Source organism: Tauraco erythrolophus, chromosome 2 (assembly GCF_009769465.1).
Source record: "Tauraco erythrolophus isolate bTauEry1 chromosome 2, bTauEry1.pri, whole genome shotgun sequence".
NCBI classification, from domain to species: Eukaryota; Metazoa; Chordata; class Aves; order Musophagiformes; family Musophagidae; genus Tauraco; species Tauraco erythrolophus.
This window is the reverse complement of record NC_141466.1, coordinates 113,675,199-113,693,271: the sequence shown is the minus strand read 5'-3', so window position 1 is coordinate 113,693,271 and position 18,073 is coordinate 113,675,199. Positions and strand designations below refer to the sequence as shown.

General features: G+C 39.6%; 1 protein-coding gene across 6 annotated transcripts in view; it reads left to right on the top strand.

The window, feature by feature from the left end:
• CDC42BPA (CDC42 binding protein kinase alpha) overlaps positions 1 to 18,073 on the top strand; it is a 190,946-nt gene that overhangs the window by 171,191 nt on the left and 1,682 nt on the right. For 2 of the 6 annotated variants that reach the window (XM_086629880.1, XM_086629875.1), the window contains 7 exons: positions 474 to 571; positions 2,134 to 2,218; positions 4,264 to 4,387; positions 5,664 to 5,781; positions 11,917 to 11,985; positions 12,126 to 12,311; positions 17,202 to 17,319. In XM_086629880.1, the coding sequence (XP_086486006.1) occupies positions 474 to 571; positions 2,134 to 2,218; positions 4,264 to 4,387; positions 5,664 to 5,781; positions 11,917 to 11,985; positions 12,126 to 12,311; positions 17,202 to 17,319 (798 nt within the window). The remainder of the gene's footprint in view (positions 1 to 473; positions 572 to 2,133; positions 2,219 to 4,263; positions 4,388 to 5,663; positions 5,782 to 11,916; positions 11,986 to 12,125; positions 12,312 to 17,201; positions 17,320 to 18,073) is intronic. The other 4 variants (XM_086629894.1, XM_086629887.1, XM_086629900.1 and 1 more) reach the window with 2 other exon arrangements.

The following is an 18,073-nucleotide window of genomic DNA, read 5'->3' as shown; positions in this document are numbered from 1 at the left end:
TGTCATGGTGCTTAGTTCCAACTGATGTTCATTTAGTGCATAGTCCAAAGACTAAGAGCTCAGTTCATTCAAGTGACGGTTAGTAAATAAGAACAATATATGTTCCTACCACATCATTTACAAAATACAAACTCTTAAAAATAGGGCTTTTAGAAGAAGAAAACTTTGAACCACGTCAGTGTTTGGCAGAATAAACTGTAATCCCTTGTAGTTCAGAAAGCAGTTTGATTCTGCAAAGTTAAAAGAAAAGTCATGGATTTTTGGTGATGGTGGGAGTTTGCCTTCAGAATAAATTTCTTGCTCATTTTTGAGTTAAAACACATTTTGCGAAGATAGTTGTTGAACTTGGGGGGGGGGGGGGGGGGGGGGGGGGGGGGGAGGTTTTGTAATAAATATGGCTAAACCATAAGAAATTGTGTATTCTGAGCCCTGTCTAAAAACACATGACACCATACCTAATCCTTCCCTCTCAGGTTACAATGCACCATACCTCTCTGTGTACAGTGAAAATGCAATTGATATCTTTGACGTGAACTCCATGGAGTGGATTCAGACTATTCCTCTGAAAAAGGTAGCTTTGCTATTTCAATACCAGTTAAAGACTATGTCTCGACTCGATGTTGCTTTGCTACAGTCATACTGATAAGCACATTAGAAGCCAGCATTAAAACTACTGGTTTAAAGATAATTGAACTAAAAGAAGAGCTACTGCAAAGAAACTAGTGCTTTTTGTTCAAAATTTAAGGTGTGAAATGTGTTTTGCGTGTGGTTTCACTGGTTTAGATGAATGGTCAGTCTGGAGACGTGACTGTTCGACTTACTGATATTATTGTAGAGAGCAGTTTCTTGGTATTAATTGCATATGGCAATCGGAACTGATTGCGTCTGTGTTACTGCCAGAAAATGATGGAGGTTAAGAAAATTAAACAGGCCTTCAAAAATCTTATCTTCTGTGCTGCTTGAGAACATTATAGACAGATAGGGTTAGACCATATTGGTTCAACCAGTACAAATATAAAAAACAGGATGATGTCAGGTTTGGATCATTTATCAAAAGGAAGAAGGTTTTTGAAAACTGACATTTCCTTGCTATTTAGGAGGTGTTTGCTCAGCTGTATTTGGAAAGAAAATGACAAGTGTTTTTTTTCCCCCATAGTTTAAACTGGCTTCAACTTTGTATTAGCATCAACATAATTCCCCTGACTGGCATTCCAGTGACATAGAACTGCAAGAAATTGTCCTTGTGCTCTTGTCAGTCATTCAGTCTTTCTGCATACCAATTTCCCACGTGTCAGATGCAGATAAATAATGCAGAGATCAAGGTGCTCAGCTATTAACCATCATCTTAAGGAGAGAAGAAGAATCTGACCTTTTAGAGGAAATTTCCTTTAGTCTTTCTGATATCCAAACTTTGAGTTGTTAAGCAGTTGGAGCAGTTTTTTTCCTACACAGCAGAATGTGATTTAGTACTCTGATTAGTATTTGGCTTAAGACTGCCCATTTAATGAATGAAGCTACTTTCAACAAACAAGAATTACTCCATCTAGGAGACCCAAAATGTCAATTTATTATGAAGAGTTTGTTTCTAGCACAATTTGAGGAATCAGAAAGTGGAATGCTTCTTTCATTTTGAAGTCAGAAATCACAAACACCAGTAGGTTTTAGTGATCAGTATATATACTCTTGTCAAGTTGCAAAGCATAATTGTGACATGATACTAACACAAAATAAAAGCACAGCTTACTGCTTCGTGCATCTAATAGACAAAATTGAATAGTTGTATGAAGTAGACTTCTAACAGAACTATTTATGTAAATACTGGGAGGAATGGTGTTAAGCCTGTGTCTTTGTGTGGAATTTTAGGTAACTCCCTCTGGACTCATTCTCCAAACAGAAGTTTAAAATCTGAAATTGTTTTTAACTCTGCTTCGTGGCTTTAATGACTCAAAATTGTTATTCTTGAGAGCAGGCGTGTGTTACTGGAGATAGGAGATGCTGCTCCCTCCAGCCTGCAGTTCTTCTGTGGAGCAGGGTTTGCTCTGGCCAATTTCACCACCCTAGAGCTTTCAGAATAAGATGCATTATGTAAATGTGAGTTATTACTATTACAAGAACTGGTTTTCCTTGTTTCAGGTACGACCCTTGAATACAGAAGGATCACTAAACCTTTTAGGCCTGGAGACAGTTAGATTAATATATTTCAAAAACAAAATGGCAGGTAAGTAAAGAGAAGCCAATTTTCCTCATCCAGATTTTTGTTTAGAAAGAGCATTTTTCTTTGGCCTGAATCTGTGCGTTGTAGAAAGTGATCTCTCAAATGTATGGGTGCTTGTTAATTTGGGAAGAAATGAAAGCTTTATATATTCCACAATGATTGCAATTGCGTCTGCTAGGCAGCTACTGTGAACTTGTTTTTCCCTTTTGAATATTCAGTGAAGACTTCAGTGAAGACTGAAAATTGAAAATAGAATGGCTAGACGCTCCCTCCAAATCTGAGATCACCTGCCAGAACACTATCTAAAAATGCCTGCACAATTAAAGGCTTTAATAGTGATCTTGGCAGTACTATATTAAAATTAATATTATGCTTAACCTAAACAAACCTTTCCCAAGGATCAGAAAATAATATTCATAACTTGCTATTAGGCTACATAGAATTGTGCGCTCCAAAGTTTTGGCGTCAGAATTCTATTTTTGCTATGAGTCTTTTTGACCTTTCTTTTTAGAGCCCATTTCATAAGCATGCTCCTGAGTGATTTTCTTAACCTTTTATTTAACCTCTTAGGTGGAGAGGGCATGTGCTTTGTTTTAACAATCAAAAGGTTTTGGGTTTTTTTTAACAACTATTCTGAAAATAGTGGAAATAAACACTCTAGAAATGTATACTGCTGTTAGCAGTGTTTCAGTGTTTATTTAAATTGCTATCAAATTAATACAAAAGGAATGACAGTGGTGGAGAGGAGCAATAATATGGTCAAAGTGTGTATAAAGAATTTTCAAGTCCAATAAAGATTGAACATTAAAAGTAGAGCAGAAAAGAAAAAAAAACTGGAGAGCATAGGATCAGAAGTAAGTAAGGCTGATACTTTGCTCCTGCACACTACCTACTGTCTTTCAGAAAAGATTGCCGAACAGTAAAGTATCCTCCAGGTGTATCTCCTTAAAAGTCTGCAAGTTTTTTTCCTGAAGCTACTTACATTTTTTTCCTGAAGTTACTTACTTAGTAGATCCCACACTTCATGAAATCTCCAGTTGATCTTAAAGAAAGAAGAGATTTCAGTTCCATACAAAGACTGTTTTAGCAGTAAGCAGTAGGTGTTGGGTATGTTCCAGTTTATTAAGCATGCCTTTAGTCTCCATATATATAAAACAAGACAGAGCAGTTGCAACATTAATGCAAAGTAGTGCTCCTATTTTATGATTATCAGAGCTGTACATTTCATGTCTTTATTAAAGATGCCTTGGCCAGACCTACACATGTGGAAAAAAACTTCCCTTTTCCCACAGTTGCACCAAAATACATCAGTGTTCAAACATTTCAAAAGGAAGTTTCTTTGGAGCAGGGAATGAATGAAAAATGATCTTGCACTGAGTTTCCAGATGACTGGCAGAACAAGACTGTTCTTTGATTTTCAGTGAGAACTGCAGGAGAAAGTTTGAGATAGAGGACTGAGGTCCTTTCCTGCCCACCTAAATGTTTTGTTTGAAAGAATTAATGAGTGGTATTTTGAGAACATAGTTGTGGCAGCTTATATGTGAAGAAGGATTAAGTCTGTTGCTATATATCAGAGTAGATAATGACCAAGAAAACTCATAAATTGAGGAGCATTTGGGAAATGGGTGGTGTCGAACGCTAGCAAATGCAGAGGAAGAAAATGTCTTTGAATTCAAATTCCATGAGTCATAGAATGGCATAGGCTGGAAGGGACCTCAGAGATCATCTAATCCAACCTTCCTGTCATGGGCAGGGACGCCTCTCAACTAGACCAGGCTACGCAAGACTCCGTCCAACCTGGCCTTGAACACCTCCAGGGAGGGGACATCAACAACTTCTCTGGGCAATTAATTCCAAAGTCTTACCACCCTCGTACTGAAGAATTTCTTCCTAAAATCTAATCTAAATCTGCTCTCCTTCAACTTAAACCCATTTCCTCGTGTCCTATCAGTGGACACTCTTGTAAAAAGTCCCTCCCCAGCCTTCCTGTAAGTTCCCTTCAGGTAATGAAGTGTCCCACTGGATCATGATATTTATATTGGTTTCAGAGGGCGATGAACTGGTAGTTCCTGAGACTTCAGATAACAGCCGGAAGCAAATGGTTCGAAACATCAACAACAAGCGCCGCTATTCATTCAGAGTACCTGAGGAGGAGAGGATGCAGCAGAGGAGGTCGGTATTCAACATGTACTTGTCTTCTGTGCATGCCTGTAGGCCCTGAAGAACAGTGAGTGATGCCAATGTAGTACTTCATTTGTTGCTTTCTGGAGTGCCCATTCAGATGTTTCTGTCTCTTCACTGCTGCCTTAATCCTCAATGTTTAATTTGTGTTAATATCAGTTTGGATATGGATATGCATTGGATATGCAAGTATTCATTAGTTCAAATTAATTATGTGAAACAGCTGTAATTTGGAATGCATGTCTCCACATACTGTATATAGGTACATAGGTGTGCACATATACTGTATATATAAAGATCTATAATAAACACTTTGCAAAAGGAGATTACATTGCTAACTATGCATATGGATTAATTACTTTCAGACTCTGGTTCTGCTTTTCTTTCTGAAGGCAATTCTACTCTCACCAGTATTCCAAGGCATCTGCTTTTTTGATTTATAGATTTAACTACATAAACATTCTATAAATCTCAGAAAACTCACCTCTTCAGAGGACATAGGACTTCAGGATGTGTTTCTAATAGAAGTCTTTAACAGGTCGCAAATACTTTCTTAAATGGCAGTAAAAATAGGTCTGCACTGCTCTCAGTGTTCACAGAGGATGTTACTGACCATTTGCTATCACTCACTAAAGATGACCTGCTACTGTGCTAAGCTACACTCCAGGAACAGAGTGTTTCGGTTTTCTAACCTCCAACGTCTTCCACCGATGGTTGACTCCCAGCTTTCCTTCCTTTTGGCTCTAAGAAAAGTAACAGCTGTGTACAGTGGAGATAAAATTCCAGTTCTTGTCCTTGCTTTTCTGAGCTGATCGCGGTTTGGTCTTTTAAAATTTTATTTATTCTGAGTTCTGAAATGCATCCTTGCCATTTTGAAGAGCTTTTAATTCTGACCACAGACTGAGAAAGGTACTGCAGTATTATTTTAATTCTCTTTCCATATTTGTACTTCATTTTCATTTCCACTTTGTAATACATCACAAATGAGTTGTGCTTTTACTCATCTTACAGAGCTTTTTATCGGCTCATAGTGTTTGTTTATTCTTTGAATATTAGTAATTACTGGGCATGGGCTGTTAGCCTGCAAACAGCATTCTTTTGTTCTGGCCCCTTCAAGCTAGAAGCTTGTCAATGCCAATGCTTATAGCAAGGGTTTATCACTGTTAACATGGTTAAATAGTTAATTTCCATTTAAAAGTAGCTGATAATCAAAGCTGTACTTCCTCACCTCAGATGAAATATCTAAACAAAGTATTTTCTCTTCCAGGGAGATGCTACGCGATCCAGAAATGAGAAATAAATTAATTTCTAACCCAACTAATTTTAACCACATAGCACATATGGGTCCAGGAGATGGTATACAGATTCTCAAAGACCTTCCAATGGTAAGTACAAAAGTACATGTGAAAGTGACTGACTGCACCAGAGGCTGCAGATGACAGAAGAGACAAGTACAGTTTTAAATGTACTTTCAGAGTGTTGATGTATTTCGTATCAGGAGCAGTGTAACTGGGGAAATAGAGCTGCACATGGTGTGCTGCATGTGGTAAAAATGACATTCAAGCGTCTAGGGAGGAGGAGGAGTGGCTAATGCCTCCTGGGTTTTAAGGCAGGTTGGCCTCTCAGTGTCAATGATAATTTTTAAGACCATATGAAGGGACAAAATTAAGAGGATTTGAGGCTGTGTTCTTTGTGGGAATAGAAAGAGAAATTCCTTTCTCCGTGAGCTGTATTACTGTAAGTTCAATTCCTTTCTTCTCTTCCCATCTTTAGCTCCAACTTGCCCTCTCTTCATAGCCTCTTTTCCTCAGACAGTGGAAGTGTAGCATGTAGCAGTTCAACTGTGTGTAATGCCCAAATTTCTTTCCATGCCAAAGATGCTGTTTTTCATTTTCTCTCCAAAATAACCAGTATCAATGAAACAGAACTTCTTACATAAGAACTAACCTTTTAAGTTGAGAAATGGAAAAAGGAAACATGTAATAGCACACACACGTTTGTCGCCTTAAAACCTTATGTAGGGAATATTCACCTGGAAGTTACTGTAATTTTTGATGCGCTAAAGACCAATTATTATTTTGTTCATAGGAGAGTATCATACTGCTTGCTTCAAGCTACCTTGAGCATCTTATTTATGTGTTCTGTATTGTTTTCTAAACTCGTCCATGACGACATAGATGTGATTCAGAAGATGCTAATTAGCAGTGTAAGAGATCAAACGATATGATATCAAACACATTATATGAGTACCACCGTAAGACGTAGTGCAGAAGTTCTGTCTAAAATGATCATCGTTATTACTTGGAGATTGTGCAGAAAGCAGGAAGTAGATGCTGAAATTGAGATTTTCAGATGCTGAAAAGCCCAAAGGAGACAACAGTAAGTCTGGAAAATAAAGTGTGCCATGCAGTTGCAGTAGTTTAGGAGCTTAGGAGCATAACCTCTGGTCTCCAGATGCTCATTTTACCTCACTTTTGCAGCAAATGGTACTTTTATGTTACCCTTTACCATAAAGTCTGCACATTGTACAGGAACCTTTCTGGCACTTGTTTTTCCTTAGATGAGAATATGCAAGGAAAGTATTTACTTTAGATTCTGTACTAGAGACACTCTGAGAAACCTCTCAGTAACAAACATATTCAGTGCAATTGAGCTAAAACCAACATTGTGTGTCTATGTGTATGTATGTTTATAAACGAATAAATAATGAAGGAGCTGCTTCTAGAAAAGACATGACAAATCCAAGGGAAGTTGGCAGGTAGCGTTTATCTTACCTGGATGAGAGTATACATATGTCTAATGTTAAACAAAGAATGATAAGGCTTTAATTAAGAATTAAGAATAATGAGGCTTTGGGCAACCTGGTGTAGTGAAGGGTTTCCCTGCCCATGGCGGGGTTTGGAACTAGATGATCTTTGAGGTCCCTTCCAACCCGAACCATTCCATGATTCTATGATTCTATAGTTTGCTTCAGGGCGGGATGTAGATCAGAACCTTATTTCACTTTTCCATTTCTAGTGAGGTCTTTCAAATATTTCTCGCTCTTCTCAAGCAGGGAAAATGATCTGCTACTGCTAAAGGTAGGGCAAAAGACATCCCATTTCACACCATCAGCAGTTGAAAGTTCATGGGAGTCAAAAGCTGCAAGGACTCTTAATCAAGCCTCAAATCTGGCAAGTGTAAAATGAGGAATGATTTTATCTACAGAAAGGGATTTTCTAGACTTACATGGATTAATATTTCTTCTGCTATGTCATCTCTAAATGGCTTTTAGCTTTGAATTCGTTCTAATTATGCAAGCCTTGTATTACCATAAAGGTCATATTTGAAGTTAGGACTGGTACTTTGCTTCGTACCAGTCAATATGATGTTTTGAAAGAAATTCATGTGTCACTTTCCACACTTAAAAGTGTTGAAGAGACTTTAGAAAATGTGTGCAATACAGAATAGATTTCAGCATTCCTTCTTGCAAGTAGCTACCAATCTTAACGCTGGGAGACGTCACTGCAGATAAAGCAAATTTGTTATGTGTTTTTCCAGCAACTCCTTGCAATATCATATTGTATTTGTGTTCCTGACTTAACAGATACAGAATTGCGTCAATTATGGGACTTGAAAGTGTGTGAATTTGAAAATGTAATTTGAGGTTAGGAAATTAATGTTCTGTCAGGAGCTACTACAGTCCAGGCAGCTTGCTTTCCAACAGCTCCCTGTAAGGTGTTTGTCTGGACTAAGTTTTCATTTAGTCTGTTCCAAACTACTGACTGTTTCTCGAGCACAAAAATAGAAGAAAAGGAGTTGTGCGTGTGTGTGATGTTATGTATTGAGTCTAATGTTTTATTTGAAAGATAAATTTAGAATTAAAAGAGAGGATAGAAATAGAGAGGACATTCCCTGGAGAATCAGTACACAAGGTAAAGAATACTCATCCAGCCCTGTGTGCAGTTCATCTATATGGCAGTTTCTTTATAAGAACATGGAATTATTTTACTAGATTCATACCTTGCTCCAAAAAGGTGAATAGATTTTTTTGTGTGTGTGCTTCTTAGCGTGTGTGATGATTTTGCAGCTGGAACATCTTCTTCGTATTTTTTAAATAGATTAGTATGTTTCAGCAGGAATACTATTTATTTTTAAAGAATTATGGGAAAGAGTGCAGCATTTTACTTTGTGAATGCCAGTGTCTGTTTATGAAAGTGGATGATAAAATATGTTTTTGCATTTAAAGAAGGCTACCACTAGGGGGAACAAGTAGTGCAAGGCTAGTAGTTTTCTCAAATTCTCTTCATCCAACTATTTTAGGTGCTATGTCTTCTTTTTTTACGAGATCCTGGAATGCAAAAGATGTGTGAAAGAATGGAGTGGGCCTTTTTGTGTGCAGTTTCTTCCAACTTGAGCAATTTCAAATTTGGCTGGATCTACTAATTCAAATTAGTTCATCCAGCATGACCTTTCACTAAAGTCAGTATAGTGTTTTGTAGGCAGAAGGGTCCTTAGTAATAAATAGGTTTAAATAGAGAATAGATATTTTAATGTATGTATTGGATGAGATTATCACAAATTAAATAGCCAGCTCAGCCTACCCTTGGTCTAGCATCCACGGGTGAACTTTATAAAGCAAATAACAGCCTTTCTATGTATGTTTGTATTTATACTTACTTATGAATATATACCTATTCACTTCATATATGCAATGTGAATCCAATCAAAACTTATCTCTGCAGTCCCACTAACCTACCTCTGCTGCCTTTTTCAGGAAAATGCCAAAACTTGAACACAGTGCAGAATTAGAACTGGTAGCGAAGGCCCTTGCATGGCTGTGACTGGGCTGCAACGTGTCAGTGGGCAGGAGGGGACATGCACTTGTGCTACCCATGGTGTAACTGGCTAGTGGATGCAGAGCCAACAGAGCTTGCTTGCTCTCTGCCCACTACTATTCTTAATGATGTCTTTTAAAAGACCAGCTTTAGAGAATTTAGTTTGTATTGTAAATGTACAAAATGAAAACGGGATAAATGGAATGTTTTAAACTCTTTCAGGCCTATATGCATATGTACAACATACCTGTCTGCATGTGATTGCCCTTGCTGATGCAGCTACACAAGGGGGAAAGATGCTTTCCCTGTGTGTTGTTTCCAAGGTCTTGATGTGCTATAGTCACGTGACGTCAACAGTGAGATATGATGATGGCAAATTGCAGTCTGTTAGCCTAGTCCCACGTTGTTCCCTCCTCGAACTGACACCCTTGACTTCAATATAGCCCTGTGTTTGGCCAGAAACGGACATGCCCCAGGCTCAGAGTGAGATCAGATTTAAGAGAGGAAAATACTAGAGGTTATCAGGCAATTGTAAATTTGCATCCTTCCTTTCTTCATGGTGAGCAGTTACTCAGAGGTCTGGCTTTGACAAGCAAGTTTGTGGGCTGCAACACAACAGAAGCCAGAAGTTGTTGTTTGCTATTAACAGAGCTGTAATCAGTACATATTTGTGTTTTATTGATGTGGATACTAGATCTGGGTCATTGTCTTGTTTTGTACAATTTAGAATCGTTCCTGTTAGTATATCCCCAAACTTATTTATTTACATGTTTTTCTTCCCTAGCAGCCTGTCACCAATTAACTGGCCGTACAGTCTGGCCTCCCTTCTGCCCTCTTGTCCCTTGAAGCCACTTTATCGTGGATGCTCCTTTGTAGTGAAGATCTGAAATCTGGAACTGCACTTACTGCAGCACAGACCACCTCTCTGTGTACATCAGATGTACAGGATTGATTTTGCTTTCATATTCTGCATGCCTAAGTATTTCACATACAAAAGCTAGTCTTGACTGCCATTATATTTGAACATTATGCTTCAGTTTGACCTCATTATACATGAGCCATTATACTTCCATTCTGGATGATGTGTGAAGCTTTGCTTGTTTCAAATGAGAAAATTTCAGAGTAAATGAATACTTATCCATATTTGGTATTCTTTAATGAAAGTGGGAACCCCATGCATGCATCTAATGGTGGAGTCCATGGAGAAAGTTCCATGGAGGATCGTTTTAAAAATGTTGCCTTATCGTGGCTTTCTCACATTCATGAATGCTGGCTAAATTTTTTCGTGGTCTGCAGTTGGCCTACCGTCTGCTTTTTAGCTTGTGATTTTAGACACTCTCTTTTCTCCCTTATTGGCTTTCAGGAACGTAGGTGGCTTTGCTGCCAGTCCTCTGTTGTGCGCAGACAACTCAGCAAAGTCGGCTTTCCTGGACCATTCTTGGAATGGTGGCTTCTTGTACCAATACTTAGATGCTGCTAAACTTACTAATAATGATTTGATGTATATTATGTCTTATATGCCATAATGTGGTAATTGATATTTTCATTAACATGCAAAGCCTCATAATAACCGTGTGTTTAAAAAAAAAAAAAAAGTTGGATTTTACCAGCTGAAATGACAAGAACAGTAACAATAATGTTTGATAATATGTATTGAGATGTGACTTAATGTTCTTCCAGACTTTAATACGTTCCGTATACAAAAAGTAGTGCCTTAGGTTTAGCAGAGGGGTAAGCTGTATTTTTACCATATTTTATTTTTTTAAGTCCTAACATTTCTAATGTTACTCAGATCTGTTTGTTTTAAGGTGATGAAATCAGTTGGACCAAGAGGAAAAGAAAATTAGAAGTTAGAAATTAGAAAAGGTGTTCTGATTTGCTGGTGGCCATTGAGCAAACCATGCCTTTGCAGCCTGACCGATGGCACAGGGAGGGAGACCGAGCCTTGAAACACTCTTCCATTAAATCTGGATTTAGATTACTTTAAAGTACAAGAGCACTTACGTCAGCACATTCTGCAGAGAGGAATTAGAAATTGTTTCCGTTTAATTTGCAGGATTATTTCTCTCCCCTCTCTCTCTCTTTACGTCACACTTTGGGAGCACATTGCTCAGTTGACCTATAAAAACACTTGAATTTCCCAGTACTTTTGCACCGTATCTGCTAAGAGCCTGGTGCTCTGCAGCGCAGAGACGGCCGTGCAAAGTCTCCTCATCACTAAAGCCCTGTGAGGATGAAGGGAGCGTGCAGAAGGACGTAGGCCTTGTGTTGTCTGTCCACAGCAGAGTAAATTGTCCCCGTTGTCTGACACTAACCAGCTCACCTTCCCACCCAGCCTGTGTCCCAATCCTGTCGAAACGCTGGTCCCTCCCCTTAGAAATGCTGTGTTTGTTGTACGGGTGATACTTAATTTTAATGGAATCGCTAAAATGCATGAATAACAGAAGGAAATCTCTGACGGTTTTTAACTGTTGTGTATTCTCATCCTTTCTTCTGCCCACACCATCTCACCTGTGTTCACCTTCCTTTGTTTGTGTTATGTCTACTTTAGATTGTAAGCTCCTCAAGGCAGGGAACTGATGCTTCTCAACTGTCTGTAAAGCACCTTTTACAACTGTGGTGCTCTTTGAAATATCAAATAATAATAAATATTAGAATCGATTCCCAATGAGTTAAAAGTTTTATTTGTTTTTAATGTTTTAGCAGCAGCAAGGGCGGCAGGCCCGTATGACACCGTGTAAGGAAGGTGCTCAGAGGACTGGGGGTGACAATGTAAGAGCCTGTGTGTTGCTGGGCGAGCAGGGTTGCTGTCTGGCTGTCCTTCCGTGTTTGACTGCTCTTGCGGACTGCTGTTGCCGATGTAACCTGTACAACCATCCTTCATTGCTTTCTCTCTCTATTGTCTTTGATAGCAGCGTTCCCCTTACCAATTCCCTCATCATCACTCCCGTCTGATCTCCTCTCCGAGCAACTTTGAGCACATCTACCACATGACTGTTAATTCAGCTGAAAAATTTCTCTCTTATGATTCCATAAACCCTGCATTTTCCCCGCCTCCACGCTCTGTCCTCGGTACTCCAGACTTTATGACTCTGAGGGTATGAACGGCTGAGTCAGGTGTTCACTCTACTAACACTGTGTGGTTTTCCTTTTGCCTGGCTATTAACATGGGAGAAAAACCCTTGTAAGTGGTTTCCTTCACCCCGTAACTTTCTTCTGTCCCAGCTGATTTATTTTCTGCTCTCAGCTGTGGTCTTTCCACAGCTCTGACATGCCAAGAAACAGATGCTTCATGGCTTTAAAAGAAAAGAAGTGTGTAACAACTGGGCTGAACCTTTTGCTATGAGAACAGCATTTTTTAATCGCCAGGAAGGATATGGGCATTTTGAATGTTCTCTGTTCCACAGTGTTCCTGCTTCAGTGTTCCTCCGTCAGTGGCAGGATGCTGTGTATCAAGGTGCATTAGGAAAAGGTTCTGGATCTATCTGTGTTGGACCAAACATCCAAATTGTTTGTTTATGATGAAGTCATGTGGAGTGCAAGAATTTTTACACAGTACTGTACACAGATTAAGACAGACAGACACAGGTTGTGTCTTAGTTTCTAGGTTAAAGTAAATAAGTGAAATCAGAACATGTACAAGCAAGATCAAAAATTAAATATAATGGTGACTTGCTGATGTAGAACCTCTTAATCTTGGTAGTTTTAAGCAGAGGCTGAGGTAAGGTACTGTTCTGTAGATATCCTTCCAGTTGGAATGTAAATTGGGGAGATGCAAGTGATCTCTTTTTTCTTGTATTGTGCATCCTGGTCTGACTACATGGGAGCTGCTAGGTCCTGTAGAAACACAAGCCATGCCAAAACAGGCACAGAAGTCCATACTGCGCCTTGTAACTGTGTACTGTGCTGTGGCCTGCAGTTCTGCTTGGGATAGATTTGCAGATAAATCAGAAATAATCTGTGAGGTAGATGTACGTGATGGTGGTTGGTTGCTCAGGGTTTGTGTGGGTCTGAGCCATGTCCGTTGCTGTAGTGGAAACACTGCTGTTGGTTTCTGTGGCCTTTGGACACCCTTCAGACACGGATGGCAAACCTTCACTGCCAGACTGCTTCGAGTGCCTTTTGGTTGCTCTTCTAGATCCCTATCACCGGGAAGGTTTTTGGATACATACCTGCATACAACACTAGAGAGAATTTAAAAGTGTGGGAAGAAAATTAATGTCTCCCTTATGGCTACAAAACAAATTTGCTCAGCTAAGCTTTCACTGGTCACATGAATGGTTGTGTGTCACTGTTGTGAAGTCCCAATTGTCACAACCATTAATATTCAAAAATGAAGTTGCAGCGTTTTGGAAAATGTGCCCTTTGATGACAGGTCTGCATTCATCCTGGCTTTCCTGGTAGGAGGAGAGATGCAAATACACAAGAGGAATGCTCTATTGAAATGCAAAAATAAAAAAATTGTTATCTGAATAGAAATTTGTTTCTCTCTTAGAGGGTCATTATAGGGTCACTGAAGCTGCATTTCAGTTCTGGCTTTCACAGGGTTTTTTAATCCAACTGTACTATAAAATTTTCGGCGTTTAATATGAAGTGATACATCACCAGACTGTGACCCACCCTCTATCTTCACTGGGATAAGTAAGGAATTACACCTGGTGTTTCAGACAATAGTTCTTAATTTTTGCTTTAGGAGCATCCTTCATCCTAATGTTGCAGCCTGCTAGCATAAATTGGAGAAAAAAAGCGAAGCGGGCAACCTGGAGTGTGGAAATCTTGTACCTGTTAGCTCCTGAGAGCACTAGAGGTTTAGTCTTGGGTGAAGAAAAGGGTTTGTCTCCTTTGTGGCTTGAGGGCAGAGATGCTGTAAGCTGTATGGAAAGCAAGGCTGTGAGTTTTGGGTTCGTGTCTGTCCATCCACCCTTTGTGTTTGGAGATTTTAATGTCAGAAGGCTAGTGCTCCCTCCGAGGGGACCATGGTCCCAGGTACGGATGGGATATAGGAACCAAACCAGCATGGAATCCACAGGGGAGTTGAAAAATGACCCTTTAAAGTAGGCTTTTAGATTTTGTCATATTATTCCATGGAAGAATTAAAAAGCTCAGGTTTATAATGTAATGAACAGAAGGCTACTTAGAAAAAAGTTAGTTAGACCCTATGTGTTCTCACACCATTAGCTGAGAAGGAAACGTGGGAGCATTTAATGTGGGTGTGAGAGCTGAGGCTCGGTGACACCGCAGAGCTGTGAGCATAGCAGTGATTGCACGTACATAACCCACAACTCCACAGCAGCTACGTTCTCTGGCTGGGAATGGGATGCACTGAACTGATTTGGATCTTTCACTGTTTCGCAGTGATTAACTTTGCTCAGCAAGCAGCTTCTCTGCTGCTGATTTTTTTTTTTTTTTTCCTCTTCTCTCTCTTTTCTCCCTTTGGTTCAGCAGTGGGGATGAATTTTCCGGCTAGGATTTGAATTGTTGCTCTAAATGAGGGGTTTTTGTCTCTCTCTCTAAGTAAAGCAAGCTCAGGTGTCTTTTTTTTTCTTTTTTCCCTTTATTTTTAACTTGCTGCATTTGCTGCTTTATAACTACTGCTAATAACTGCTGTTTATTTTTCTTTGAATTCCCTTTCTGCATCTTGTGCATATCACTTCCAGGGATTTTGGTCCAAAATGCCAGGGTCTCTGGCATGTGGTTATTTATTTTTAGAACCAAGAACAATGAAATACTTGCTTTGTGGAGAAACTTTCTACGAGGAATTACATGGACTTTGCAAACTGAGGTCATGAAAAATAATTTGTCGTTAGAATGCACTGTTAAAATAAATGAGTCTTTTTCATGCACCCACCCATTGCCTCCTTCCCCTGATGCCTGTGGGTTGTCTGCTCAGTCACTGTTCAGGAGGTTAATTGCCTGATCATTAAACATGATTGTTCACTTTGCAGAATGAACCATTGTAGGTTTATACAAGTACAAAAAACCTTCCTGGCAGCTCCAGTGTACTAACCACAGTGCACACGTTTGCCTGGTGCTGCACTTGCCTTTCCATTGTTTCGCAAAACACAGCAGTAACATTCCTTAGCCTGTTAGTTCCTTTGCATATATTCAGGGGAGCCCCTGTTGTTTATGTACAGCCAGGATGCTCATACTCTTATCTGTAACTCACATTGTTTACTGCACGGTGAAGGATGAAGGAGCAGAGACTTAGTATTTTCTACTGCAAAGTAGGTTGCCTGTTCACATTTTTAAAAAAAAAAAAAAAAGGCGAGGGGGAAGGTAAGCAAGAGACAGCAGTACAATCCCACAAATTATTTTGGAGACTTATTTTAAGCCTTCAGGTATAAATCCTCATTGAGAATAGTGCAGCAATTGATAAGGGGAGAATTAAACAAGGCTTTGTCATTGGTAAAGTCTCTGATTCTCTTGTTGGTGTTCGAGAGAGATCTGGGAACAGGAGGAAGAGATATCAATTCTTTCTTGTTTGTTGCATGTTAAAAATCAGCCATTTCTAGCCCACTGGGAGAATGAGAAGCAAAGGGGTCTATTATAGCAATGACTCTAAGAATCATTGTAAGACTGGATTTGACAGCAGGTTGGTAACAATTATCTGATAAAGTCTGAACTGTGTAAAATCTGTTCATTACAAAGCCTCTATTTTAAAATGTAGATAGAATCTGTGATAGGGTAGTGTCTGAGGGTGTCTGAGAATAGTCTCCAAGGGGGTGGAATCTTTGTTCTGGTCTGAAATTTCCACAACATCCTGGCTTAAAAAGGCATTGCAATTGCAACTGTTGTTTTATGTGTGGCTACTTTATCTCAGAGTGAGGATGAGGAAATAATTAAATATAAATAGGAGGAAATTAACAGTTATTGCAGGGGTGTTTTGTAAAGTGGAAATAAAGCAATGCTCAGAGCTACCTGCAGTTCTTTTCATATTCTGCATCTGTAAAGGTTCCCTAAACCTAATTCTAGTTAATGGTAATGACTTAATAGTGCAAATCATGTTAGGAGCAGGTTGAAGTCTCATATTTAGCCAGAGATGAAATGATACACATGGGCATTACAAAGTCCCTCTGGGCTAAGAAGCCAACTCATAGACAGAGTGATGGGCTAAATAAGCTGAGAAGCCTTTTCCCCTAAGGTCAGCTGTAAGTTAACAGAAGCAGAAGTAAAATATCCCAGAAGTCACTTCAAAGTACTCTTTTTCCCTTCTTTTAAAGACAACTTATGTTTAAGGAACTACCATATCCAAGTAGAGAAATAGTGTTTTATCTCTTCCCTCAGTAAAGGACTACTTCAATCCAGTAACTTACCCATTTAGAAAATCACGCTGGATCTCAGGATGCAAAACAGGAGCAATAATGAAAATATGTAGAAGAACAGTGGCACGTACTCTGGTCATCTTCTTTGAGCAGGCTGAAAACTGGAGGCTGATTCTCACTTTGGCTGAACTGGTATAGGTCTGGAATAATGCTGTTCATACCTTTGGAATTACATAAGTAATTGAAATACCAATTGATCCACTATGTGTTTATAACTCTGCAGGCAGTAGGGATTAACATGGTTATTGTACAAAGTTAAACTTGTATGACACAAGTGGTTGGCATCAAAGAGAAATTTTAGTAAGAACCTTGGAAGTTTGTGTTCAGAAAGAATGTGTTATGCGATATAACTTGAATATATCTATAGCAGCTTAATTAGGCTTGCAAACCATCCTTTCAAGGAAATTCTTGAATTATTAGACGTACTCTTTCAGTTGTCTGCATATGTCCATGTAATTCAGCACTTCACTATCGCGTTGCGTGCGCTTCGTCTCTGCACTAAACTGCAGAATATTATTTTGCAAATTTTGCTGACTTGCTGCCCAGATAATTCAGCTCTGGTAAGGTTGGGGTTTTAATGTATTTTTGGGCCTTACTTCATAACATTCAAGGTTGAGCCAGCAGTCAATAAGTAAACATGTCGTTGTGTGTGTGTCTGCATTGCAGAATCTTCGGCCTCAGGAAAGTCGGACCGTATTCAGTGGCTCTGTCAGTATCCCATCGATCACGAAATCCCGCACAGAACCAGGACGATCGATGAGCGCAAGCAGTGGGTTAGCAGCACGTAAGCAAACAGAACTGTGTTGCTTTGGGGTCTATGCACAAGTATTTTAGGGAAAGGGCTACCTGCATTTGCTTCTATCCATACTGCCACTAGACAGGATTTTCAGAAGTGATGGCTGGCTGTATTCCTGTCGAGGGCAAGCACAGTATTTTCATCTTGCTTTCGAAGGAGCATATGAACAAGCAGCTAGAACTTTTGAGAGTCCCACGTTTGCAATTTGTCAAATTTTTAAAACTGACATTAGAATTAAAATTGCATTCTTGCCCTTGGGACTACTTTGCTGCTGCTTAAGTGTTTTAAATCAGTGGCAAGTTGCTCACAGGCTCCCTGGTTAGCTTTGTTGCTGAACTGTGTAGAGCTCTTGATGCCTGTCTTGCTGCTAGTGCAAAGAGAAAGCAATAGAAAACTGGCTGCTAGTCTGGAAGAGTTGCCTTGCGTTGGAAACACCTGTCCTAGTGCTGCCATGTGGCCTTTGTGTGCCAGAGTCGGCACAGTGACCCATGCTGAGACCAGGCAAGTGACCATGTGAAAACAGAGGCAAGGCTGATGTCCCGACTTTTCTAGGTTTTTTTCCCTTCCTGTGGCACACACCGTGTTTGCTGCACATTGCCAGTGCTTGCAGAAGGCATGTCTGTCTGCTGTAGTCTGTAAAGAGACCACTGGAACTGGGCTGCCACCACAGCTGTTTCTACAACTGCTGTCTTTATGGGGAACATAGTGACTGTGTCTGTGCTGGGTAAAGTGTGCTAATGTT